Source organism: Pseudogymnoascus destructans (assembly GCF_001641265.1).
Source record: "Pseudogymnoascus destructans isolate 20631-21 unplaced genomic scaffold scaffold_15, whole genome shotgun sequence".
Lineage (NCBI taxonomy): Eukaryota > Fungi > Ascomycota > Leotiomycetes > Thelebolales > Thelebolaceae > Pseudogymnoascus > Pseudogymnoascus destructans.
The window spans coordinates 1,027,644-1,055,021 of NW_020167534.1; the positions used below are offsets into that span (position 1 = coordinate 1,027,644).

Below are 27,378 nucleotides of genomic sequence, written 5' to 3' on the forward strand. Positions count from 1 at the left end.
TGTCATTGGCACACAAGTAGAGAATAGACCATCCACAATGCACAACTGCAATCGAATTAACTACAAGTAAGGAAACCAAACGATTCCTTGATCAAGTAAACTTAAATTCTAGCTCAGGCGCCAAACCACGTGAACGGAACGGAAGCGGCTAAGATACTGTAGCTCTCCTTACTTTTAGGGGTTGTAAGTGCTACTGTAAATCCACAATGTGTGGGGTTTGACGCGGGAGCGAGGTTGTTTGTTGTACCTTTTACAGTTACAGTACTAACTACTACGCCCGTTTCACTCACTCGCCCTGGAGAATGGGCCGCTTCACTCACTCGCTCTGGAGAATGGGCCGCGCTCCTACACAGTCTATTCATCCCCTGAATCGCTTATTTGTCGTCACTCGGTGAATACCAACACTCATTCTGTCTTGTCGCAAGCCAAACATTGACTCCGCCGCATAGTCAATTTGCGTGTATACAGGCGCGACCTACTCGAACTCCTGCGACCTACTCGAACTCCTGCCACGGTTGCCCTCACTCGCCCGGCCGCATCGTCAGACAATACTTCACCTGCCCGCCATTCCACAGGTATATACCTCACGGACTTTTTGGGAGGAATACATACATACCGATGAGGCACATGCTCATACAAAAGCCAGAGCCAGATTGGTGCGACACCTTATTACAGATTGCGACCTAAACCAGTGGATGGTCCTGCAACTTTTGCACACTACTTCTAACACGACATTACTACGCAACACGGAACTCTCGACGTGCTGCCCCGCTCCCCCCACTACACCTTATATATAAAGCTATACAACGATCAATCGCATGGGTTCACGACCACCAACGATCGAGACCCGATCGCGGTCCCATGGCCCTCTAGGCTCAGATTACGAACCCTCATTGCGCCCTCTACCATCTCCACGCCTACATGTCGCCGGCGATGTTCCCCCCGAGCTGTCACCGCTCGATGCCTTCGCCGCGCAGAGTCGGCTCCTGGCGAAGAAGTTAGAGGAGGGCATGAAGGGAGAGAACCGTATGAGCCGCTTGCCACCGCTTTCGAGTGAGAGTCCTTTGATCGCTTCGCGGCCGGGTTTTTTCCGTTCTGCTTCTGCCCGTGATGCAGAGAACATTCTGGCTGATCCTCAGTCGTCTCGTCTTGGGATGAGAACGGAAGTCGATGAGCCTACGCTTCGGCCTATATCGGTGTATCCTAGAATGAGCAAAATCCCCAGTCCCGGCCTGCTGCTCAATTTTCCTCCTATTCACGATGATGATGATGAAGCCAGCCGCGGACGGAAACCCTCGGGGCCTGGAAACAACATTATGCGCAGTCGAACGGAAGAGTCCCCGGGGCCAATCGGCCAGCTTCCCAGCGGTAGAGTGCAAGACCGCTCTCCATCTCGCTTGTCAAGCCGTCCGAGCATTGATTCGATATCACAGCAGCGCTCCTACGACGTCCGCGCTCTTGCCCCTCCTCGATCTCCCTTTTCCCCAAAGATCCCTAGTCTGAGGTCAATATCTGCGGACGGTTCGGATGAAGAGTCGGCAGCAACTGCCCTGTCGGAGAGAAATAACCTGCGCAATCTCTTGTCGAGCAGTGGCTTATCGACGTCGCCTATCTCGCCATTCATACCTAGATCACCGTCCGTCTGTTCTGACGTCTCTGCCAGCACCAATCGGCTTTCTAGGCCCGCGTTCAATTTTTCAAGGCCACTGAGTCGCGCCGAGCCACCGGCAGAAATGCTCATGCGGCAGGCATCAATGGTCAGTGAGCGGTTTCTGTCTAGGGACGATACGGCTCGAATGCCCTCGAACTTGTCACCTGAAATACCTCCGGCAGGAACTCAAGAAACCCCGGCCCCTTCAACCATATACTCTACATTTGCTCTCCCACGTGGTAAAATTCCCGAGCCTGGTTCATTAACCAGCCCGGAATTGGAACAGCCTTCCAATTCAAATCAATCAGATCCGCCGCATCCCTCATCAAGCAAAACTGATACGTCTCCGCCTCGTGCAAACCAGGACCCAAACGCAGAGAAGTCTGCAGAGTGGCATGTAACAAAAGGAATAGAATGCCACGAGAACGGCTCATTGAACGAGAGTACCTATCATCTCAGGATTGCAGCGCGGCAAAATCACCCTACTGGCATGCTGCTGTATGCGCTTGCCTGCCGACACGGCTGGGGGATGCGTGCAAATCAGCAAGAAGGTGTTCAATGGCTCAGAAAGGCTGCTGACTCCGCCATATTGGAAGTGAATGAAGATGAAAGTTCCGCCAAAGGAGGACAGGCTGTGGATGTCGTAGATCAGAAACAAAGGAAAGCTCAGTTCGCACTCAGCATGTGCGAATTGGGAATGAGTCACCTCAATGGCTGGGGTATTGAGCAAGATAAAGTGCTTGCGTTGCGGTGCTTTGAGATCGCTGGTGGTGTGTTCCCTCCTCCTATTTAATTAAGACTGCTTGCTAACGGAATTTGAAGCATGGGGCGACGCGGACGCACTTGCAGAAGCTGGCTTCTGTTATGCTCAGGGAGTCGGATGCAAAAAGGACATGAAGAAAAGCGCCAAATTCTACCGTATGGCCGAAAGTAAGGGGATCAGCATGGTTGGCAACAGCTGGTGAGTTTCTATGCAATCTTAATTAAACAAGTGGCAGCCGATTAATTTAAGAATGATATTAGGATCCATAAGAGCAAGTACAAGGAAGACACCGTTGAGGGTGATACATCTGGGCCAAAGAAATATCGCAATAAGTCACAGACTCGGTTCATATTCGCTCGCAAGAAGTCATCTTGAAATTAATCGACTTTTCTATTATGTTCAAAAAGCCTGGCCTAAAATACCATCAGATGCATCTTCTACATAACAAACTACTAAAACAGTTAAATTAGTTTTATAGAAATGCAGTCGTGAGCTACGTACAGTGCTTTTTTGACATGTTAACTTTAACGTAGGTCGTGGTCAGACCGGCTACATGGCCGGACCGGCTACATGGCCGGACCGGCTATTTCAATTTTGGAGGTAAATTCACAAGCGAATTCACATCACGTGATATATAATTCAAACGGCAATAATTACTTTAATTGACTTGCTAGAGCTTAATACTATTAAACTTAGATAATTTAAATACTTATACGATATAATTAAAAACACTAACGTAGGTCATGGTGTACCGGGTCTACCTGCTCACACCACCAAAATAAATGTCACGTGATCATATTTTTAATACTAATAACTTTTGTAATAGTGATTACCATCCTTAATCCTCTTAAATAATTACTCTTGATATACCAATACAATATAATTAAATCTGTGAGATACATAAGCTAACGTAACTCGTGGCGTAACGGGACGGATGGCGTAACGGGACGCTTTGCCAGAGCCACCCGCACCCCACCAAAACCAAGGTCACATGACCAAAATTAAAATGTTAATAACTTTTGTAATAATGCTTATGATGCTTAATCCTCTTAGACTATTACTCTTTATATCATACTCTAACATGTGTAAAAACGCTAGTAGTACTAGTTTTGTTTTACAAAAGATATTAAAGCTTATATTTTACTATATAAAATATTTATATGGTAAAAATTAAACTATAAATAACTACTTAATAAGAAGAGCTTACACTCTAGCAAATTCGGCTATAAGAAATAAGACTATAAAGAGTAATAGTCTAAGAGGATTAAGTGTTATAAGCATTATTACAAAAGTTATTAACATTTTAATTTTGGTCATGTGACCTTGGTTTTGGTGGGGTGCGGGTGGCTCTGGCAAAGCGTCCCGTTACGCCACGAGTTACGTTAGTCTTATCAATAAGTTGTTTATAGTTCAAGTTTTGCCGTTATTTAACAAGCAAACGGCAAACTGGCTGCTGTTTTCAGCACGTTTAGTCGCTGTTTTCCGCACCCGACTTTCCAAAATCAGCGCTGCTCTAACGTAGGTCATGGTGTAACGGGGGTAATGGCGTAACGGGGGTAGTGGGGTCGGAACCACCCCATCAAACCACTAACGTAAGTCGTGGCGTAAGCGGCGATCTGGCGTAAGCGGCGATAAGTACCCTTATATACAACTTTGTATGGAAAGGTACTTCTACATCCAAAACTAAAACCTTAAATAGCTCCATGGATAAAAATCGTTAGGCTTAGCTGTTCAATATTTAGGTTCTATATATAGGCCTTTACCTAATATAAAAACGCTAGTATTGCTAGTGTCTTTTTGCAATGCTAATTTAAGGGTTAAGTTTTCCTCATACAAATATTTGTATGAGCAATCTTCTCCTACTAATAGAAGCATAATAATCACACTAGCAATACTAGCGTTTTTATATTAGGTAAAGGCCTATATATAGAACCTAAATATTGAACAGCTAAGCCTAACGATTTTTATCCATGGAGCTATTTAAGGTTTTAGTTTTGGATGTAGAAGTACCTTTCCATACAAAGTTGTATATAAGGGTACTTATCGCCGCTTACGCCAGATCGCCGCTTACACCACGACTTACGTTAATTGTTAGCACCTTAATCCACTTTAAAAGTGTCTGCTCTTGCGCTGGCGATAGCAGTTGTTGTTGTTGTCGAGCTTCTCTCCGTGACAGTTTCCCATTAACGTAGGTCATGGCGTAACGGGGGTAATGGCGTAACGGGGGTAGTGGGGTCGGAACCACCCCATCAAACCACTACCACCTTTAAAAAATTGAAATTGTTCAATTACTACTAGGCTAATTCATCTAAATCGCTGTCATATATCTCTTCTTCACCCTCTCTGTCTATTTCCTCAATTGTAGCTTCCTCTATAAGTCGTGGTGTTGTTCTAGGCCTCTGTGAAGCTGTTGCTGTTGCTGCTTCTGCTTCTGCTACTTGCGACCGGAGTTCTTCTGTAGAGATGTGGAATTGACCCTTCAAAACAGCTCTTTTACCCTTCTTTTGCTCCCTTCTTTTCTGAATTATGTTGCGCAAGTTATCCGTCTCTCTTTGCTGTAATGTGGCGTGTGTTAAGCCTCTCTGTCTCATCTGCTAACTTATGAATATATCGCTTTGTAGGAGTGTTCAAAACACCACCACGACTTATTGTAGAAGAGAGAACTGTATTTGCTTTGTGAAGTGTCTGAAAATGAGGAGGACTGCTATTCAAAAATACTTTCTCAAAAATATCATGCTCTGTTGGAGTCCTTGGCCGTTCTAAGGGTGCATCTGTTGTAGGAAGTGTAGCTGCGCGTATGACTGTCTGTGGCTGGAATGGCTGTAACCCACTCTCCAAGCAGAAGTTATATTTGAATTTGAAAATGCAGCTGCTCTTGCTTGTATGTATGCATCCATCCATTCTGCTTTCTGTATGCGTAGGAGCTGCGCCTCATTAAGGTGTGAGAGGGCTGTTGTGAGGTGTCTTTTCAAAGGTCCAAAAATTGCAACATCAAGTGGTTGGAGTATATGTGAGGTATGTGGAGGTAGTATAAGGAGCGATATGCGATTCTGTATGCAGTGTGATATGAAGCTCCGGCTTATATGGCTGTCATGGCCATCACAAATAAGGAGCCTTTGTTGTAGTTGTCCATTTGGAAGTGTTGCTTTTGCTCTTGTAGAAGGCTCAAAAACGCGTTTTAGCCACTCATATCCATGAAGATTGCTTGTCCATCCTTTTGTATTTGCAGAGAAGTGCCATTTGCTTATAACATCCTTTGGAATCCAGCTCTGTAGTACATTCTGTCCCTTGAAGATAATGAGGGGGTCGGTGGTTGTTCCATCCATGCAGATGCACTCAACAGCAGAGACCCATTCCTGCCGGCCTGGATGTGCCTGAAAACGCGTCCTAAGTGTAGAATCGACTATAATTCGTGTAGATTGCATTGTTCCAATTGAAAATCCAGTCTCATCCATGTTGTAGGTGTTGTAGTTTTCGATTTTTTGCTCTGTTATGAGGCTCTTGTACGCGTCAAACCACCCCTTCAACACCTGCTTTGTGACCCCATTCATCCTTTGTGCCTCAACCCTTCTTCCTAGCTTAACACATAAGTTAGGATGCCTCTGAATGAACCGTGGCACCCAATCTTGCCCAAGTGGTAACTTAGGTAGTTGGAGTTGTGGTTGTTGAGTTTGTGTCTGTTTGAGTTGGTCGGGTCTGCTGAGTTGGTCGGGACTGCTGTTCGGTCGGGTCTCCTGGGTCGGTCGGGTCTGCTGGGTCTGTCGGGTCTGCTGCTGGGCCGGTTGGTTTGATGGGGTCTGCCAAGCCACTAGTTAGATATAGTCGATTTGCCAGTCTATAGCAGGTTTGATGGGCTGATGGTTGATTTGATTGAGTTGGTCAAGTCAGTGGGTCAGCTCACCTCGGTTTGGAAGACCCGACACTTGTTTGACCGGACTTCCTCTGCAACCTCACGTAATATGCGATGGCTAGGAGCGTAACCACTTGCAGTAAGATTTTTGATCCATTTTAAAAGGGTCTTTTCTTGGGTTTGGGAGAGTAATTGATGTTTTAAATGTGCTTCTTTATGTGAGGTATGTCGCCCTTTAATGCAGCTAACAACTGTATCAGGCCTTAGATGTAAGGCCTTTGCAGCAGCATTTGCAGTTTTATATAAACCAGATTTTACTCCAGCTACTGCTTCAAGTATTGGAATATCGCGTTCTTGAGCTTTTAAACTCCGTTTGCGTACCATAATAATGGGGTAATTGATAGGTTTGGTGTGTTGGTTGATGGGTTTGATGGGGTAGTTAAGTGCTCGCTTACCTCACCATCCCGGTATGGCCATGGCCCCGGTATGGCCATGACCTACGTTACCACCAAAAATTGCAAATAATTCTACCATTACTATGCTAATTCATCTAAATCACTATCATACATCTCCTCTTCACTGCTATCATCAATTAAATCAATTAGAGATGCTGTAGCATGTGGTGTTGTTGATGTTTTCGACTTTTGTGTTGCTGTTGTTGCTGCTTCTGCATCTGCTACTTGCGACTGCAACTCCTTTGTAGAGATATGGAATTGACCCTTCAAAACTGCTCTTTTGCCCTTGTTCTGTTCTCTGCGCTTCTGGATTATACTGTGCAAGTTATCTGTCTCTCTTTGTTGCAGTATGTGGCGTGTATTAAGCTTCTCTGTCTCATCTGCTAACTTATGAATATATCGCTTTGTAGGAGTGTTCAAAACACCACCACGACTTATTGTAGAAGAGAGAACTGTATTTGCTTTGTGAAGTGTCTGAAAATGAGGAGGACTGCTATTCAAAAATACTTTCTCAAAAATGTCATGCTCTGTTGGAGGCTTTGGCCGCACTATTACTGCATCTGTTGTAGGAAGCGTATCTGCGCAGATAACTGTCTGCAGTTAAAATGGCTGTAGCCCACTCCCTCTCCAAGCAGAAGCTATATTTGAATTTGAAAATGCAGCTGCTCTTGCTTGTATGTATGCATCCATCCATTCTGCTTTCTGTATGCGTAGGGGCTGCCTCTCATTAAGGTGTGAGAGGGCTGTTGTGAGGTGTCTTTTCAACGGTCCAAAAATTGCAACATCAAGTGGTTGTAACACATGGGACGGATGGCGTAACGGGACGCTTTGCCAGAGCCACCCGCACCCCACCAAAACCAAGGTCACATGACCAAAATTAAAACGTTAATAACTTTTGTAATAATGCTTATAACACTTAATCCTCTTAGACTATTACTCTTTATAGTCTTATTTCTTATAGCCGAATTTGCTAGAGTGTAAGCTCTTCTTATTAAGTAGTTATTTATAGTTTAATTTTTACTATATAAATATTTTATATAGTAAAATATAAGCTTTAATATCTTTTGTAAAACAAAACTAGTACTACTAGCGTTTTTACACATGTTAGAGTATGATATAAAGAGTAATAGTCTAAGAGGATTAAGCGTTATAAGCATTATTACAAAAGTTATTAACGTTTTAATTTTGGTCATGTGACCTTGGTTTTGGTGGGGTGCGGGTGGCTCTGGCAAAGCGTCCCGTTACGCCATCCGTCCCATTACGCCACGAGTTACGTTAACATAGATCGTGGTCAGACCGGCTACATGGCCAGACCGGCTATTTCAATTTTACAGGTAAATTCACAAGCAAATTCACATCACGTGATATATAATTCAAACTTGTAATAATTACTTTAATTGACTTGCTAGAGCTTAATGTTATTAAACTTAGATAATTTATATACTTATATGTTATAATTAAAAACGCTAGCATGTAAGCTAGCCTTATTAGGTAGTTATTAACAATTTTAGATTTGCCATAATGTAGGTCGTGGCCATACCGGGGCCATGGCCATACCGGGATGGTGAGGTAAGCGAGCACTTAACTACCCCATCAAACCCATCAACCAACACACCAAACCTATCAATTACCCCATTATTATGGTACGCAAACGGAGTTTAAAAGCTCAAGAACGCGATATTCCAATACTTGAAGCAGTAGCTGGAGTAAAATCTGGTTTATATAAAACTGCAAATGCTGCTGCAAAGGCCTTACATCTAAGGCCTGATACAGTTGTTAGCCGCATTAAAGGGCGACATACCTCACATAAAGAAGCACATTTAAAACATCAATTACTCTCCCAAACCCAAGAAAAGACCCTTTTAAAATGGATCAAAAATCTTACTGCAAGTGGTTACGCTCCTAGCCATCGCATATTACGTGAGGTTGCAGAGGAAGTCCGGTCAAACAAGTGTCGGGTCTTCCAAACCCAGGTGAGCCAACCTACAGAGTTAGTTGACCAGCTCAGTCAGGTCAACTACCAACCCATCAAACCTGCCATAGACTGGCAGACTCGGCTATTTCTAACTAGTGGCTTGGCAGACCCCATCAAACCAACCGGCTCAGCAGCAGTCCCGACCAACTCAGCAGTCCCGACCGACTCAGCAGTCCCGACCAACTCAGCAGACCCGACCAACTCAACAGACACAAACTCAACAACCACAACTCCAACTACCTAAGTTACCACTTGGGCAAGATTGGGTGCCACGGTTCATTCAGAGGCATCCTAACTTATGTGTTAAGCTAGGAAGAAGGGTTGAGGCACAAAGGATGAATGGGGTCACAAAGCAGGTGTTGAAGGGGTGGTTTGACGCGTACAAGAGCCTCACAACAGAGCAAAAAATCGAAAACTACAACACCTACAACATGGATGAGACTGGATTTTCAATTGGAACAATGCAATCTACACGAATTATAGTCGATTCTACACTTAGGACACGTTTTCAGGCACATCCAGGAAGGCAGGAATGGGTCTCTGCTGTTGAGTGCATCTGCATGGATGGAACAACCACCGACCCCCTCATTATCTTCAAGGGACAGAATGTACTACAGAGCTGGATTCCAAAGGATGTTATAAGCAAATGGCACTTCTCTGCAAATACAAAAGGATGGACAAGCAATCTTCATGGATATGAGTGGCTAAAACGCGTTTTTCAGCCTTCTACAAGAGCAAAAGCAACACTTCCAAATGGACAACTACAACAAAGGCTCCTTATTTGTGATGGCCATGACAGCCATATAAGCCGGAGCTTCATATCACACTGCATACAGAATCGCATATCGCTCCTTATACTACCTCCACATACCTCACATATACTCCAACCACTTGATGTTGCAATTTTTGGACCTTTGAAAAGACACCTCACAACAGCCCTCTCACACCTTAATGAGGCGCAGCTCCTACGCATACAGAAAGCAGAATGGATGGATGCATACATACAAGCAAGAGCAGCTGCATTTTCAAATTCAAATATAACTTCTGCTTGGAGAGTGGGTTACAGCCATTCCAGCCACAGACAGTCATACGCGCAGCTACACTTCCTACAACAGATGCACCCTTAGAACGGCCAAGGACTCCAACAGAGCATGATATTTTTGAGAAAGTATTTTTGAATAGCAGTCCTCCTCATTTTCAGACACTTCACAAAGCAAATACAGTTCTCTCTTCTACAATAAGTCGTGGTGGTGTTTTGAACACTCCTACAAAGCGATATATTCATAAGTTAGCAGATGAGACAGAGCGGCTCAATACATGCCACATACTACAACAAAGGGAGACAGATAACTTGCGCTCAATTATTCAGAAGCGCAGAGTACAAAATAAGGGCAAGAGAGCAGTTTTGAAGGGTCAATTCCACATCACAACTGAGGAGTTGCAGTCGCAAGTAGCAGAAGCAGAAGCAGCAACAACAGCTACATCACAAAAGTCGAAAATATCAACAACTCCACAAGTTACAACATCTATAATTGATCTAATTGATGATGGGAGTGAGGAGGAGCTATTTGACAGTGATATAGATGAATTAGCATGGTAATGGTAGAACTATTTTCAATTATTTTGAAGCTGCTCATATTTTGAAGGGGTGGCTTACCCCACCATCCCGGTATGGCCATGGCCCCGGTATGGCCACGACCTACGTTAACGTAACTCGTGGCGTAATGGGACGGATGGCGTAACGGGATGCTTTGCCAGAGCCACCCGCACCCCACCAAAACCAAGGTCACATGACCAAAATTAAAACGTTAATAACTTTTGTAATAATGCTTATAACGCTTAATCCTCTTAGACTATTACTCTTTATATCATACTCTAACATGTGTAAAAACGCTAGTAGTACTAGTTTTGTTTTACAAAAGATATTAAAGCTTATATTTTACTATATAAAATATTTATAACGTATTTCACAAGCGAGTTGGCCACCCAAGCAAGTTGGCCACCAAAACACCAAAACGCGTCAACTTGACTACAGTCAACTATGCCACAACCAACACAAGCCCAATCCTCAAATCAAGAGGGTAGAATACTATTAGCTATTCAGGCACTAAAGGAACGTCAATTTAAGAGTGTCCGAGCTGCTGCATTATCATACGACGTGTCACGTAGTACCCTTACCAACAGAATGAATGGAATGACCTCCCGACGTGATTCTACCCCAAAATCACAAAACCTAACTTCGTACGAAGAGTCAGCTCTTGTTCAGTATATTCTCGACCTAGATTCGCGTGGATTTCCGCCCCGGCCGCAAGCTGTGCAAGAAATGGCAGACCTACTACTCTCCGAACGAGGTGAGAGCCCTACTGGGAAGAACTGGACTAGTAACTTCATAACGCGTCGTACGGAACTTAAAGCAAAGTTTAGTCGGAAGTACGATTACAAACGAGCAAAATGCGAAGATCCAAAGATAATTGAAGGGTGGTTCACCCTCGTACGAAACACAGTCGCAAAATATGGCATCTTAGAGCAGGACATCTACAACTTTGATGAAGCAGGTTTCGCAATGGGAGTTATTGCTACTGCAAAGGTAGTCACAAGCTCAGAAGCAAAGAGCCGTCCAAAGACTATACAGCCAGGGAATAGAGAGTGGGTGTCAATTATCCAAGGTGTTAATTCGTACGGATGGGCACTCCCGCCGTTCATTATTTTCAAGGCGCAGAATCACCTCTCAGCTTGGTACGAAGACTCAGGATTACCAGACAATTGGGTGATTACGCTTAGTGAGAATGGGTGGACTTCAAATTCAATTGGGTATGAGTGGATTCAACACTTCAATCGACATACAAATGCTCGTACGGTCGGAACCTATCGCCTTCTTATTCTTGATGGACATGAGAGCCACATCTCTGCTCAATTTCAACACTACTGCACAGAACGGAAGATAATTACCCTCTGTATGCCACCACACTCATCACACATTCTTCAGCCTCTTGATGTGAGCTGCTTTGCGCCACTAAAGCTTTCGTACGGAAAGCAGATTGAAACCTTCGTACGGAACCGGCTAAACCACATCACAAAGCTTGAGTTCCTCTCTGCATTCAAAGAAGCATTCAAAGCTACGTTTACAGAGCAGAACATCAAGAGCGGATTCCGAGCTACAGGACTAGTTCCGTACGAGCCACAGAGTGTCCTCTCTCACTTAAATCTACGCTTAAGGACTCCAACACCTCCTATAGTTGAGAGTGACAATTGGACTTCAAAGACTCCTCAAACTATAAGGGAGCTTAACTTTCAAACAGAGCACATTAAGAACCGCATCGTACGACATCAGAATAGCTCTCCTACCTCAATTAATGATGCTGTTAGCTGCCTTGTTAAAGGGGCGGAAATGATGATGCATTCTGCTGTTCTACTTAAGGCAGAAGTTAAGGCTCTACAAGCGGCAAATGAACAGAAAAAGAGGAGGGAAAGGAAGCGCAAGAGGCGTATAATGCAAGGGGGCAGTCTCTCCGTACGAGAGGGAGAGGATATGCTTCAGAGTGCTGAGGTAGAAGCTCAAGTCCGTACGGAGGTGGCAAGTGAGCATTGTCGGCAGGTGGGTTCTACAGGCCGACAGAAGCGCTGTGGCATATGTGGTATTATGGGCCATAACTCCCGTACATGTACGAGGCACAAGGATTCAATTACGATCGAATAAGGGTCATTATGTAGGGTGGTGGTGTAGTAGTAGGCAGTAATAGTCAATTTTGGTGTTTTGGTGGCCAACTTGCTTGGGTGGCCAACTCGCTTGTGAAATACGTTATAGTAAAAATTAAACTATAAATAACTACTTAATAAGAAGAGCTTACACTCTAGCAAATTCGGCTATAAGAAATAAGACTATAAAGAGTAATAGTCTAAGAGGATTAAGTGTTATAAGCATTATTACAAAAGTTATTAACGTTTTAATTTTGGTCATGTGACCTTGGTTTTGGTGGGGTGCGGGTGGCTCTGGCAAAGCGTCCCGTTACGCCATCCGTCCCGTTACGCCACGAGTTACGTTACTAAAAATTTATATGGCAAAAGTTAAAACCTTTAGTAACTTATGTAAAAAGACACTAACGTGGTTTACCACCAAACGGAACATCCCACCAAATGAAACACTTTCCGATAGCATCGCAACCTCAAACCCAATTACTCCACCACACCACAACAAAAAGATGCCTCAGAAAGCTAATGAAGGCCGAGTTTTACTAGCCATTCAAGCTACCAAATCACCCCACAAACTGTCCATCCGACGTGCTGCGCAGCTATATGAGGTCCCACATGTAACACTTACCCGTCGCATACACGGAAGCCAACCACGAGCTGGTAGACGCGACAAACAACGTCCATTGACCCCAATTGAGGAAGAGGAGCTCATACGATACGTACTTGACCTAGATTCGCGAGCATTTCCACCTCGAATTGAGGATGTACGAGATATAGCGAATCTCCTCCGTGCGACGCGTCGCGAACCCCCAGTTGGAAAAAACTGGCCCTACCGCTTTGTACACAATGAACCAAAGCTTAAGACGCGTCTCTCTCGTGCGTACGACCTCCAGCGAGCCCTCTGCGAAGATCCTGATTGTATAAGAAAGTGGTTTGAGCTGGTAAAGAACATGCAGGCGAAGTACAGCATCCAGGATGCTGACTTCTACAACTTTGATGAGACGGGCTTTATGATGGGTGTTATCTGTGGGAATATGGTTGTTACGAGCTCAGATCGAAAAGGCCGAGCAAAGCAGCTTCAGTCTGGTAATCGGGAATGGGCAACAGCGATTGAATGTGTGAGTGCAGACGGCTTTGTAGTGCCTGCATACTTGATTGTACAAGGCAAGCATCACCTTGCGCCTTGGTACACAGAGTGCGGCCTTCCACCTACTTGGGCCATCAAGACCTCACCAAATGGCTGGACCGACAATGATACAGGTCTAGACTGGATAAAACACTTTAATCAGCATACACGTGTACGAACACAAGGGGTCTGGCGGATGATTGTCCTAGATGGCCATGAGAGCCACCTATCTGCCCAGTTTGATATGTACTGCAAGGAGAACAACATTATTACGCTCTGTCTCCCTGCGCACTCCTCACATCTTACCCAGCCTCTTGATGTTGGGTGTTTTAGTGTACTAAAGCGAATGTATGGTCGAGAACTTGAGGTCTTCATTAAGGCCTCTATTACCCATATCACTAAGATTGAGTTCTTTATTGCATTCAAGGCTGCCCACGACCATACAATGACAACTGAAAATATCCTAGCTGGCTTTCGAGGTACTGGCCTAGTCCCGTACAACCCAGAAGCAGTTCTCTCAAAGCTTGATATCAAGTTACGGACGCCAACACCAACTGGATCCCCCCTACTAGAGGCTGACCCTTGGGTCCCTCAAACGCCACAAACCCCAGCTGATGCAATTTTGCAGTCTAAGTTTGTACAGAATAGAATTGGAATTCATCAAGGAAGCTCCCCAACAATGATTTTTTCAGCTGTAAAGCAGCTGGTGAAGGGTACAGACCGCATTGCGCACCAAATGACCCTTATACAAGAGGAGGTCCGTACCCTTCGAAAGGCCAACACAGCACTTTCAAAGCGTCGGAAAGCCAAGCGTACACGTGTCCAAGATGGAGGGTCACTTACTATAGAAGATGCTCAAAAACTGATCGCTGAAAAAGAGGATAAAGGGTTGAAACGACAGAAAAGGTCAAATGAGGAGGGTGCTGTAGAGGCTGGTCCATCGACTTCGCGGCGCTGTGGGAGGTGCGGCAAGACTGGGCATAATGTACGAACCTGTCAAGAGGTTGAAGAGATATTAGGAGAAGAGAATTCAATTGAGTGTAGTTAATTTTAATGTGTTAGGGTGGAGTAATTGGGTTTGAGGTTGCGATGCTATCGGAAAGTGTTTCATTTGGTGGGATGTTCCGTTTGGTGGTAAACCACGTTAGTGTTATTAGCGTCTTTAGATATAGTAGATGACTATTTAAAGTTCCTATATATACAAGGAATATGCTCTAGCCTTTTTATTAAAGGAGTTATTAAGGTTCTAATTTTCGCAAGCATAAGTACCTCCACATACAAATTTGTATGTGATGGTACTAATAGCCGGTCTGGCCATGTAGCCGGTCTGACCACGACCTACGTTAGCGACAGTAACGTAAGTCGTGGCGTAAGCGGCGATAAGTACCCTTATATACAACTTTGTATGGAAAGGTACTTCTACATCCAAAACTAAAACCTTAAATAGCTCCATGGATAAAAATCGTTAGGCTTAGCTGTTCAATATTTAGGTTCTATATATAGGCCTTTACCTAATATAAAAACGCTAGTATTGCTAGTGTGATTATTATGCTTCTATTAGTAGGAGAAGATTGCTCATACAAATATTTGTATGAGGAAAACTTAACCCTTAAATTAGCATTGCAAAAAGACACTAGCAATACTAGCGTTTTTATATTAGGTAAAGGCCTATATATAGAACCTAAATATTGAACAGCTAAGCCTAACGATTTTTATCCATGGAGCTATTTAAGGTTTTAGTTTTGGATGTAGAAGTACCTTTCCATACAAAGTTGTATATAAGGGTACTTATCGCCGCTTACGCCAGATCGCCGCTTACGCCACGACTTACGTTACGCCATTAGCGACAGTACGCCACGACCTACGTTAGTTAGGCCATTTGGCTAGAGACCGCACGCAGGTTTAAGTTAAAAAGGGAACAGTGGGACAAAAGTTTGTTACTAATTTATGATGGAATCATTATGTAACTTATACATAGATTATTACTAAGACCGACGTTCCAACTTCCTCTAGTTACCTCTAAACGCCTTTCGCTGAGTAAAACCCAAGTTATTACGTTACCGATATACCCACCCACCACCAACTTCATGATAACAGTTGCTTCAAATACGACATATAGTTTTAACCCTTTTCCAGTACACCCCCCCATCTACGCCCCTACCCCAACTTGAGTATCATTTCATTCGCCAACCGTCAAGAAAGTAAATTCTGGAGTGAAGGACTCGCACTCGCGCCACCGTTCACCCGACGACTAGGAGCATTGTCCCCATTGTGATTTATAGGTTCACGGCTGATTTGAGGACCATCCCGACGTGCCTGAGGGCTCTCATGGGGCCCTCCAAACGCTTGACGATACGGCGAGTGAGTTCCATGTGGAAATGAAATTTCCAAAGCTCGTGGGGGAGGGCCTCCGTTGGTCAAGTGCTGTGGGGGCGACGGTGCATACGGCGCGTATACACCGTGCTGTATCGGGTGAATACCAGCGGCAGATTTATGTGGCGATGACGGATAGCTGCTATTTGCTACCGAAGGTAATGATCCGTTCACATGAGGTGATCGTGGAATCATTGGGCCAGGTAGGTGCTGGCTGGTCGCTGGAGGCCCTCTCGGCGAGTGCGAGCCGTTGCTGTACTGCCTTAGGGCGATATTTGAATTTTGAGATGCCGGAGATACGCGGGACCAGTCCCCGTAACCGCTCGTTGGTGGATATGCCGGATGGCCCCACGAATATCGAGATCCCGCGTGCATATGAGTTGGTGGCACAGGAGGGCTTGCTAGCGTCGACGAGGCAGACACTGGTATAGAAGGCGGTAGGCGTGGCTGCGGTGCGTCGTCCTCCATTTTCGGCGCTGGTATAGCTGGCGAAGTTTGGGGTTTTTGAACTTTATTCCAATGACATTTGTGGCACTGGAAAAGCTCCAGCATATTGTTGGGTGGCCTCTCGCACAGTGCGGCCGCGGCCAAAGCAACCTGCTGCTTAGGGTTACTTCCCAAAATGGCGTTGCCCAGGTCCTTGGAAATATCATCTATTTGATTATTGGGGGGCCGGTGTTCATAAAGCTGCTGTTTCAATGGCCCAGGCCTGGTAACGGGCAGTGCTGGATATGGCCACCACTTTGGACTCACATCAACCCCGCAAGTATCACAGACTTTCGCCGGCGACTGGAGGTATGTGGGAGCCCTGAGTGCCTCAGAAGCGCTTGTAGTTTGCGTGTCTTCTGGTTTGATATTCGAAATAGAGCCTCTCCCGTTGCTGCTTATAACAGTTGTAGAAGCTCGGCGGTTGGATACCGTCGAGGGAGAAATGGGAACTGCAGATATCTTGGTTGATTGGTTGACCAGCGTCGCTTTGCGTACAGTGCCTGTTAATGCTAGATCCGCTTGCTTGAATTTCTGGACATAAAGCTGCAAGGCATTCAAACCATTTTCATCCACAATATCATGCATGTGGTGAACGATAGTCTTGGTAGGGCAGTGGTCCTTGCACCAAACCGCAGCTGTCATGGCACCCGATTCGCCATTGATGTTCACAATGTTTACGTGATCTCTGCGAGAGCCTTTGACAGGTGATATATCAAAGCCCAGGACGTACCCTGCTTGATGGGAACACTCTACATGGACTATGGATAGTTAGCGTGACAATAAACAACTAGAGGAATTGCTTACCAGGAGCCCGGCACGACAGGCAAGCCACACAGGCCCCGTTATTAGTTTTACATATCTTACAAGTCTCGTCATACCTAGCGGAAGGAATTGAAGGGATTCCTTCTGAACGTTCTAGGGCCTTGCCTTGGCCAAATTTGACTTCTGGTGTCCAAACTGCACAGGTAACATGGACCCAGTTGTTGTTCGCTGTTCTTTTCAAAGGTTCTCTTGGAATAAGCGGACGGTTCATCTCTTCTTGCTTTTTGCTGTAAAACTCCGCTGCTTTGATTGCAAGTTCCCTCTCCACGCGGTCCTTTTCCCGGTCTTTGTCGTTCTTTTTCTTGTGCGAGGGTTTTATTGGTTCCAAAAAGTCCTGCGGTGTTGATTCGATAGGGCATAACATGCATTTATATTGCTTTAACTAGTGAGTAAATAGGTACAGCAGGAGGTGCGGCGATGTAACTTACAATAGAAACTTGTGGATTTCGGTCATTTGAACACATATCGCAGGTCCATTTGGCTGATCCCCGTGTGTCCGCGGCCACACCATAACAATTTCGGTGCACGGTCATTCGACACTCTCTACAGGAGAGACGTTGGGCTGCTGGCTCCATTTGCAAACAAATTGCGCAGGGAAGAGATTTTTGTTTAGGAATTTCCGGGACAGGCGGTGGAGCAGGTGGTTTTTCTGGTGCTTTCTTCTTCTGCTGTGCAAGCGCAGGCCCAGAGTTAGGATCGTGTGGTGCCGAATCAATCTGGTCTCTTTCACTATTGCTCTTTGGTTTTTTTCGCGGGGCCTCCTGGACTGCTATCAGAGAAGCAGCTTGGGGCGCAGGAGTTCCATTTAAAGGAGTGTTGGCCGTATCTGTATTATTAGCCGTCCAACTGAGGTCGCTTAGATGGAATTCCCTCAATGGATCCTCTGCCTTCCGCTTATTAGACCGACCACCTTGGGAAGATTTCTTGCCATGGTCATCTATGTCTTCCCATTGCACCGCATACCTTCGCCATATCACCGCGCAGCTGAGACAAAGGGCTACGGTCAATTGCGTATTGTTGTCCCTGCCCACTACTTTGTTGGTCGGGTCAGCTGCTACGGTGGTTCCAGCTGGTGTCCCAGGAGCGCGCTTCCATTGCCGAGAATTGCGCGTCCAACAGAATTTACATTGAAAGCCTCGTTTCTTCTCCTTTGCCTTATCATTGTCGAAAGCTGAATCGTCTTGGTCATCAGCAACGTCATCTTGCAACTTGCCCGCGTTAACTTCAACCTTCTTCGCCTCCTTTTTCCCTTTTCGGCCCGCGTAATTGCCCCAAATCTGCTTTCCACGCTCCGTTTTCTTCCAGATGTAATAGAATCGAACTATATTCGCAGCGCTGACGGTTTTCACATGCTTTTTGACGCTATGCAGCTCGGAGCCAAATTTGGCTACGCCATCCTCAAACTTTTTAACCTCTGTCGGTGTCAGGTCAGGTTCTTGGAGATCTTTTCTTTCCACCTTAGCCAGTTCTTTCAACGCCCGATCAACATCGAAACTTGCAGAGTCAAGTATACTCAATGCTTTATCCAAGAAGTTCACCGAGTAGGCCCTGACGCCAATTTGCTTGGCAATATCTTCGCTGCTCTTGAGATACGCGTCAATCAATGCCTCATTGTCGCCGTTTTTTGCCACGTCTTCAGTTGCCTCGGGTTGGAAGAGTAACTCAGCCGTGCTATTCGAACTTCCTCTGGCATGGTCCTCTCCCCGATGGACGTAGCCATGGGGTTCGTCCATGACCCATTTGGGTCGCGTTTCTCTCGCTAGTTTTTCTGCGTCGAGCGCGGTGATAGTTTCCTTGGAAAGCTTCGCATCCTTCTTATGGCCTCCCCCCTTCATATACTTTCTTTTGACCTCAATTGGTTTAACAAGTTGTACGGGCCTGCCAGGCCAGGTCGGTACATTTGCCTGGTGTCGTGGCCCGAGGCGAGAGCTTGCACGGGGATAGATGCGATCGTCGTAATCCAATGCATCCTCGACCTTGCAATGCACCCCTAGATAACGGAAGGGCCATAAGCTTGCTTGGTAAATTTGTTCCTCAGTGCCAGGGTGAATCGGTACATCCTCTTCCACTGATCCAACAGGACTGCTGCTGCCTGTGCTTCTTTCAGTGCCATGAAGTAGTAAATCTTCGTCTTCGTCTTCATCATCCATCATTTCATCGTCTTCAGCATCGGCGCCTGTATCCGCAACATTGGGGGTGTTCCTCGCCTCTAACTTCCGCTCTTGGGCGCGACTGCAAGGGCCACATGCCCAAGCAAACCCGCGTGATGGTTTCTTCAGTAATGGCGGCCGTACACAATTCATGTGATAAGTCTGATGGCAGACTGCACAATCGACGGAATTGTTACTTTGCATTATTAGTCATAGCAACCTGGTTTAACGGAGTCCAAAACATACCTCGCGCAGAACCCATTACATCTCTTGCAGGACTTGACCGCACTGGTCAATTCTTTCCCTCTCCCAGATTCTACCAGAATAAATTTCCAACGGTCATCAAGAACCGTCTTCACCTTGGCCGGGACATTTACTACCTGTCGTGTAGGTATTACCTCGTAATATCGGTGGATATACCGGTCGAAGAGTTTTTCGTACCAGAAACAATTCTGCGTCCTCCTGTACTCGTCCATATTCTCCACCTCTGATTTGTGCTTTATTTGGCACAATCCACGGAGGGCGGTCAGAGGGCTGATATCAGAATGCATGGAGGCGAATACCTGTCGCGTATCATTCACCTTTCGTCCGATATCCTTTGGTCGGTAATACCAGTTCATTCTCACGGCATCAACAGGCTTCGTAGAGTCATTACTCATGTGGAGAAACTCCATGATTCGTCCGAGGTAATAAGGCTCTCCAGGAGGCTCGCAAACCAGATAAACATGGTCTATTGTGAAATTAGTTACGCACTTAAAGGACGCCTAAGAACTTTGCATGATGGACTGTACAGTTACTTACCATTTATGCCCAACGTCGTGCCATCGTCAGCGATGAGCTTGCCATTTTGGAGTCGTGCCCCGCAATTATCGAAGCTCAGCATAAATGACTCTTTATATGCCTGGGAATTCTGCGGTAAAGTACTTTTTCCAGTTGCCGTGGTCGTGCCCATGTTTCCAGTGGTGTGATTGCCATTCGCAATACTCGATGTCGGGTTTGTAGTAGCTTTGCGCTTTTTGGAAGGTTGCGCAGGATTAGCCCCCGCAATGTTGGCTGAAAAGGTCGAGGTTCCTGGTATATGGTCTTTTGGCACCAGCTGCGCAGCGCTGTTCGGATCCGGTACTGTCCCAGTTGTTTTTCGACCGGTCGCTCCTGAAGCGGCAGATTCCAACACGTTTGGTCGAGCGTCCAAAGAACGAGCAGATTTTCGGGCATCATCTTCCTTTACAGGAGGCTGAATCTCAAACTCCATATCCATCTCTTTATCTTCTGCGTAGTTTGGTCGAGACACGCCCGCCCTGTTCCGGGATCGCGTGCCGTAAGGCGCGGCGGATGAAGTCGCATCTTTCGGCGGCGGGCTTGATGATGAAGCTGGCGCCGCAGTTGCCTGCAGCAGAGGTAGATTTGGATGCGCTTTGGCTGCCGTGTCGGAGGCGTCGGAGCTATCCAGAGGTATGGCAGCACTGGAAGGCGCACTTTCGGTGGGTTCGGCCGATTGTTTTTGTGGTCTGCCAGAGCTATCGCTGTCCGCACCACCGACTGCTGCGGGGGGATGCGAAGGAGTCTCCATTCCGAGATGACTGTCGTCCGGGTTAGACACAGACATAGCTGCGTCGTCGTCGTCGTCGTCGCTTGTCGTTGTGTAGTGTGTGGAGGCCTGCTGCCTCTCCCATCAAGAGTTGCACTTTAATCCGTTTTGGCGTCTCTGTGACTGGATAAAATCCGGCCCATCAGGTTTAAATGTCAGTGTTGGGCGCGACCTGGTGAAAGATGCTCCAAGGAGTGGTTGTGCCGTAGTAATTGAGCAAACTACGTTGTTCCCTTCCTTATCCAACATAAACAGCATGGAATATGGCGCCTGTAGCAATGAGACCAGAAGCAGAATCTATGTATCTTTTGCTGTCTGAATAGCTTCCCGTATAAGCACAAATGGGCGAGTGGTGTCGAGATGTGGGCGCAAAGAGATTCGCGACTACAACAAAGGAACGGCTGTCGGTGTGGAATGGAGTCGGACAAGGAAGGTGAAGGACAATGTAGTGTCTGAGGAACGAGACGAGACGATGCGGCCGGCGATGGCTCGCTAAACCAGGCTGGCTGGCTAAACCAGGCTGGCTGGCTAAGGCGGCTCCAAACCTGACCATCGGAGTGGGATGGCCTCTCATTGGCGCAGCTTAGTATTTTCACTCCTGTATCAATATTCGTGTATACAATAAAGTGTCGAATGATGGAAATATTCGACAAAGTCAACAAACCACAGACCTAATCCGAGACTCCTGAGGGCCTACGTACAGTTTGTTATACTAAATCTTATGGCCAGCCTTTATTCTCCATGCGCAAATGCAATTCGACGTTAATAAGTGCCAAGAGAGCACACTTGTGGTTCTATGCACGTTTGCCCAGGCCCCATGTTTTTTTCGTGAGCGTTTTACTCTCATCGTCCAGGTATACCTATACTGATGCACGTCTATACCTATACTGATGCACGTCTATACCTATACTGATGCAAGGCCAGCCTGTGCCTCCCGACTAACCCCGCACGCCTCTAGTATTCCATGTATGGCCACATACACATACACAAGGTTGCCCTTGCTGAGCAGGAAGGTCTGAAGAAGGCCGGCATTAATGCTGACCTCTACTAGTAAGGATAACACCACCATTCTCCTGGTTGAAACCATTATCTCACAAGCAGTGGGCTAACTTGCTTACCTCCAACGTCCCCGAGACGCTGCCAGAGGATGTCTTGGCGAAGATGCATGCTCCAGCCAAGCCCCAGACGTGCCCGTAATCACACCCGACATCGCGCTGGAACTTATGCGGTAGGGAAGAATTCCTATTGATATGTTTTGAATTCGGAAGCTGACAGGCGGACCAGCAAGGCGAGAGCTTTGGAGCTACGCTCAACAAGACCAGCTTTTAATTACCACGCGTCTATTCGAAAGGAACGGTCGAATAGAGTGAGATATAGTATCGGCCTGCAAGATCCCGGAACGAAGACGAAGTGGACTGGGTATACTCTGTATAGCCCACCATATCTGGCTGGATCAACAATGGAAGTTGCTGCTGTGTTCCGCAGATTACATGTTCTCGCATCTGGATTTCTCACTGTGAATATATGTTTTTATTGATGTAGTGATATTTAAGTTGGTAACAACCCCCACCATGCCCAAAGTAGCCTAGTGCAATCGATGTGAAAGGCTGCATTTTCAACCCTTATTCAGCCATCCTGAATGAAAAACCTAAAAGGGATACAACTATGAGTGTAGGCGAAGGTCGATAAATCAAACACTCGCTCATGTGGAGACCGCGACACAGCACCTGCGACAAGGCCATTCGGGGTCGAGCTCCTCTATTTGTCTATTCCCGCCTGTGTAGTAGAAGGAAGGCTTACGGTCGCGACGATGTTACACACGTGACACAGACATCCCAGTATTCATCACAAACCAAAATCCCCAAAGTTCCGAAAGCCCCCAAAAGGAAACCGCCAACCAGCACTTCTTTAGAGCTTAAAGACCTGCCGCAGGGGCTACTTCACTGCGCATCTGTCAGTGTACCAAGCCAAGATGAGGCGCCGGCGTACCCAACCGTGGTACTTCAGGCCCAGACCAATATGAGAAAGTTCGAAAATTGTGTTCTTCTCACACGCGTTGGTGGATTTTATGAACTCTACTTTGAGCATGCGGAAGAATTCGGTCCCCTCCTTAATCTCAAGGTCGCCCAGAAAAAGACAAATGCTGGCCCCGTGTCTATGGTATGTCAGCCCTTCTGATAGCTGGTCCACTCTAACTTCCACAGGCAGGTTTCCCATTCTTTCAGCTTGATAGGTTCTTGAAGATACTAGTTCAAGATTTGAATCGTTATGTTGCGATTGCCGAAGAGTTTGCCAACGATGCATCAACCAAAGTTAAATCAGGGGGTCTGCTTCATGACCGAAAGGTCGCGCGCATTGTTACCCCAGGAACTTTGATTGATGAAAACTTCATCGATCCTTTAACAAATAACTATGTCCTCGCAATCCAGCGCGGCCACAGCGTTTCACAGACAGAGCTGAGGGACGCAGACGATCTAGTTGGCCTGGCATGGTTGGATCTTTCAACGGGTAACTTCTACACACAGTCGACAACGTTGCCATTGTTATCGAGTGCTATCTCGCGAATTGGGCCACGAGAAATCGTACTTGAGAAGGATCAAGAAACTTCGGCAGCTGATGGTTTACTGGCAGTGCTTAGTGACGATCGCCACGTGATTACATACTGCTCAGTGGGAGAAAGAAAGCCAATGGCTTCGTGGGGACTGATGTTGGAGAGCAAGATGCCTGCTGATATAGCAGCAGGTTTTGCATCGGAAGAAGTTGATGCTGGAAGTCTGCTGTTGGAGTATGTTGGAACTCGCCTACAGGGCTTGAGTCTGAAGCTTCAGCCTCCTATTCAATACCGTTCACAGGAGATCATGGCTATAGACAGAAACAGTCTACGAGGCCTTGAGATAATGGAGAACTATAGGGATGGCACCTATGTTGGGAGCCTGCTTCACGCACTGCGAAAAACCGTCACAAAGAGTGGCTCTCGACTACTGAAAGAGTGGCTTGGTATGTTCAAAACCAGTAAGAGAAGAGCTTTTCTAATATGCACTAGGTGCTCCCTCGACATCACTTCAGGTGATAAACGACCGGTTAGATCTTGTAGCCCACATACTAGGCGAAACAGCTCTCCGAGAACGACTGATGGCCCTGCTTCGACGTTGTCACGACTCTCAACGTCTAGTCCAGAAGTTTGCTCTAGGAAGAGGAAATGCAGATGATCTTTTAGCTTTGTCAACTACCGTATCGGCAACGCAAGAATTGGCGTCAACGATACGAGCGACGTTACAGGAGGGGCCAGGCTTCCCAGAATCCTCCGCCCCAGACTCCTTATCACGCCTCCTTTCACGCATTGAGCTCGATGGCCCGCTCGCTCTAGCAAGCAAAATCAGAAATGCGATTGATGAAGAAGGCGTTGTACAGCAACATAGAATAGAGGATGAAGAAGCAGGAACGATCATGGAAATGGCGGAACATATTGCGACATCCGAAGGCTCTACGGACGATATTGCAGCAATAAAGCGAGGCCGAGGCAAGAAAGCGACAAAAAGCATACGAGAGCACTATAGTGAGGACACTCAAGTCTGGATCATGAAACCTCTAGCAAGTACAGCGTTGAAGAGATTGCATGCAGACCTGCTGAGCCTTGATGAGGACAAGGCAAAATTGCATGACAATCTCCAGCGAGAACTCGACGCAACAACCCTCGCGCTTCGTTGGACGCCTGGCTTGGGCCATATATGTCATGTGAAGGGAAAAGATGCCAAGCGTATGGCAGAAATGAGAAGTGTCAGCTCTAGCAAAAGCACCAAGTCATTCCACCACCCAGAGTGGACGGATTTGGGCCGAAGAATAGACCAAGTTCGACTTCAGATACGCGCCGAGGAACAGAGGGTTTTCCAGAAGCTTCGTGAGGAGGTTATCAAGATGTTGGTCAAGTTGCGCCGCAACGCCACTGTCCTGGACGAGCTAGATGTCGCCTGCTCGTTTGCGACGCATGCAAATGATCAGGGCCTTGTCCGCCCTGTTTTGAATAACACTACCGCCCATAAAGTTATGGGAGGCCGCCACCCCACGGTCCAGGTTGGTCTACAGCAGCAAGGGCGAACTTTCGTCACAAACGACTGCCTTGTTGGCGACGACGACTGCGTCTGGATCATAACAGGACCAAACATGGGGGGGAAGAGCACGTTTCTTCGTCAGAATGCTTTGATCACAATAATGGCTCAGGTTGGCTCTTTCGTACCCGCTGAATACGCAGAAATTGGTATTGTAGACCAAATTTTCAGCCGCGTTGGTTCTGCCGATGATTTGTACCGCAACCAGTCGACATTTATGGTGGAGATGATGGAGACCGCTACGATATTGAAGCATGCCACGGAGCGTAGCTTCGTAATAATGGATGAAATTGGCCGTGGAACCACACCAGAAGACGGCATTGCTGTGGCATTTGCATGCCTCCATCATTTATACCACGTCAACAAATGTCGCACATTGTTTGCAACGCATTTTCATGCCGTAGGGGACATGTCACGTCATATGGAGAAGGTAGGTTACTGGTGCACCGATGTTGCTGAGGACAAAAACGGGGGATTCAGTTACATGCATAAGTTGAAGAGAGGGGTCAATAGGAAGAGTCATTCATTGAAGGTAGCTAGGTTGGCAGGTTTACCAGAGGCTGCAATTGACATCGCACAGAGGGTGTTGGATGAGGGACCTGGAAAGTAATTAGCAGATGCTAAGTAAATTGTAATAGTTACAACAATGGTTGGATGTGTTCACATCATAAATAAGTTGTTGTATGGGGGTTTGTCTTCATTGAGATCAGGGTTAAAAAGCAATTTTGATAATCATGTGAGAGTTGCGACAGAAGTAAAAGTTTAACTGACCTCTAATAACGTAGACTTCGACCACTGGATTCTACTTTGCTGGCTGTTTTGGATGTCACATCAATGAATCGAAATGCGGAACGTGGACTGGTTTGTAAGGCAGTATCAAGCTCGATTCGTATATCTGAGTAATTCAGAACTACGAAAGGCAGACTCTGGCTTAATCGAAGAGACCACCGAAGCCCTCATCACCGGACTCCTCCGCCTCAGACTCCTCCTTCTTCTCCTCAACGGCAGCGGCCTTGGGGGCATCAGAGGTAGTGGCGACGGCGGCAGAGGCGAACTTCTCTGGGTTGGCGATGCGCTCCTTGAGCTCCTCAATCTCGGTCCAGCTGTACTCGGTGGAGACGGCAACAGCCAGAACGTTCTTGTAGCTGTTGACAACGGAGTGCATGACGGAAGGAAGGGTTGGGAAGTTGACGGCGAGCGAAACGCAAGCGATGGTGGTGATGGCGCTGGAGAAAGCCTTGAGGAGCTGCTCCTCGCTGATATCAAGGACATGAGGCGGGAAGGTGTTGCCGTTGTCGTAAACCTGAGAAATGCCCATTCCGTAGGTGAACGGAGAGATGTTAAGCATGTTCAGGAGGGTAGCCTCGGAGGCTCCGACCTTGGTACCGGCCTCAACGAGCTTGAGATCAGCGGTAATTTCGATCGTACCACGGGCAATCTTGGTTGGGACACCAAGAGCCTGGAAGAAAGAGGTCTTTCCGGGCTCCATGCCGGTGTTACCAGCTGGGACGAAGACCTGGCAGGAGGTTAGTAGATATACTTTAGCAAATAAGAAGTTGATTTTAACATACGTCATCTGGTGCAACAGCGCCAGCTCTGGCTGGGGCGGCAACCTTGTTGGCAAGGATCTTGTCACGAATATCCTTCAAGTCGCTGTTGGTGAAGACGAATCCAATGTTGCCCTTGACGAATGGAAGAAGGCGCTCCCACTCTGGGGAGTCACCCACGAACCCCTTGATGGCACGGCGGACCATGGTGTTCTTTCCCATGAGGACAACACCCTCTCCGCGGAGAGACTGTCTGATCTCGTGCATCTGCTGGGAGCTGACATTGTCGACGGAGACAATGAAGATGCTGCGATACTCCTCGAGAAGGCCCTTCAGCTTATCGAAATAGCTGGCCTTGTTTGCGGTCTTGCCCCCCATATCTTCTTAGTGTGAAGGTAGGATGTTTAAGGGTCAAGATATAATTGAATTGAAATAATGCGCCCGGAAATTGGACTGCTTGTATGTTGATGATATCGCAAAAGAGGTCCTCGGCAAATATTTTTGGGTTTGTGGTACTCTAGGGTTTCCTTTCGGTTAGCACACAAGAATAATTCATGCCCCAGGCCTCAACGCTAGGTTGGGACTTCTGGAGCTCTTTTTCGAAATTCCTTATCTCATCTTAGTTTGGAGGGGAAAAAGGCATCTCAGCGCCAATATTAAGTGACTAACTAGCTTTGTAACAGAACCGAGGCAGCCGGGGCGTCATTGAGATCTTTTCGTGGACGGTTTGAGAGGGGCAAAATACTCGCACATCGCGCTTCATACAGATTGATTTCCACTACCAAAACTTAAC

At 46.6% G+C, this 27,378-nt stretch overlaps 5 protein-coding genes across 5 annotated transcripts; 3 read left to right on the plus strand and 2 right to left on the minus strand.

Annotated features, from left to right (window-relative positions):
* Window positions 1-818: 818 nt before the first annotated feature.
* Window positions 819-2,789, plus strand: VC83_04845 (uncharacterized protein; the record flags this gene model as incomplete). Its single annotated transcript, XM_024468473.1, has 3 exons — window positions 819-2,421; window positions 2,474-2,612; window positions 2,675-2,789. The coding sequence occupies 3 exons, from the start codon at window positions 819-821 to the stop codon at window positions 2,787-2,789; spliced, it is 1,857 nt and encodes a 618-aa protein (XP_024322685.1).
* A 5,460-nt stretch (window positions 2,790-8,249) lies between these two features.
* VC83_09649 (uncharacterized protein) lies at window positions 8,250-10,401 on the plus strand. Its single transcript, XM_024473062.1, has 2 exons — window positions 8,250-8,692; window positions 8,802-10,401. The coding sequence occupies exons 1-2, from the start codon at window positions 8,360-8,362 to the stop codon at window positions 9,819-9,821; spliced, it is 1,353 nt and encodes a 450-aa protein (XP_024328830.1). The 5' UTR covers window positions 8,250-8,359; the 3' UTR covers window positions 9,822-10,401.
* A 5,030-nt stretch (window positions 10,402-15,431) lies between these two features.
* SNT2 (putative PHD type zinc finger protein with BAH domain-containing protein) lies at window positions 15,432-22,443 on the minus strand. Its single transcript, XM_024468474.1, has 6 exons — window positions 21,813-22,443; window positions 20,146-21,760; window positions 19,591-20,074; window positions 17,623-19,540; window positions 17,177-17,570; window positions 15,432-17,130 (listed from the first exon to the last, which is right to left on the minus strand). Exons 2-6 carry the CDS (start codon window positions 20,948-20,950, stop codon window positions 15,704-15,706), a joined length of 5,028 nt encoding a protein of 1,675 aa, XP_024322688.1. The 5' UTR covers window positions 20,951-21,760; window positions 21,813-22,443; the 3' UTR covers window positions 15,432-15,703.
* Window positions 22,444-22,447: 4 nt separating this feature from the next.
* MSH1 (mismatch repair ATPase msh1) lies at window positions 22,448-25,648 on the plus strand (the record flags this gene model as incomplete). Its single annotated transcript, XM_024468475.1, has 3 exons — window positions 22,448-23,092; window positions 23,137-23,929; window positions 23,976-25,648. The coding sequence occupies exons 1-3, from the start codon at window positions 22,637-22,639 to the stop codon at window positions 25,646-25,648; spliced, it is 2,922 nt and encodes a 973-aa protein (XP_024322687.1). The 5' UTR covers window positions 22,448-22,636.
* RPP0 (ribosomal protein P0 (A0) (L10E)) lies at window positions 25,546-27,083 on the minus strand. Its single transcript, XM_024468476.1, has 3 exons — window positions 26,610-27,083; window positions 25,810-26,554; window positions 25,546-25,637 (listed from the first exon to the last, which is right to left on the minus strand). The coding sequence occupies exons 1-2, from the start codon at window positions 26,961-26,963 to the stop codon at window positions 25,970-25,972; spliced, it is 939 nt and encodes a 312-aa protein (XP_024322680.1). The 5' UTR covers window positions 26,964-27,083; the 3' UTR covers window positions 25,546-25,637; window positions 25,810-25,969.
* Window positions 27,084-27,378: the final 295 nt, after the last annotated feature.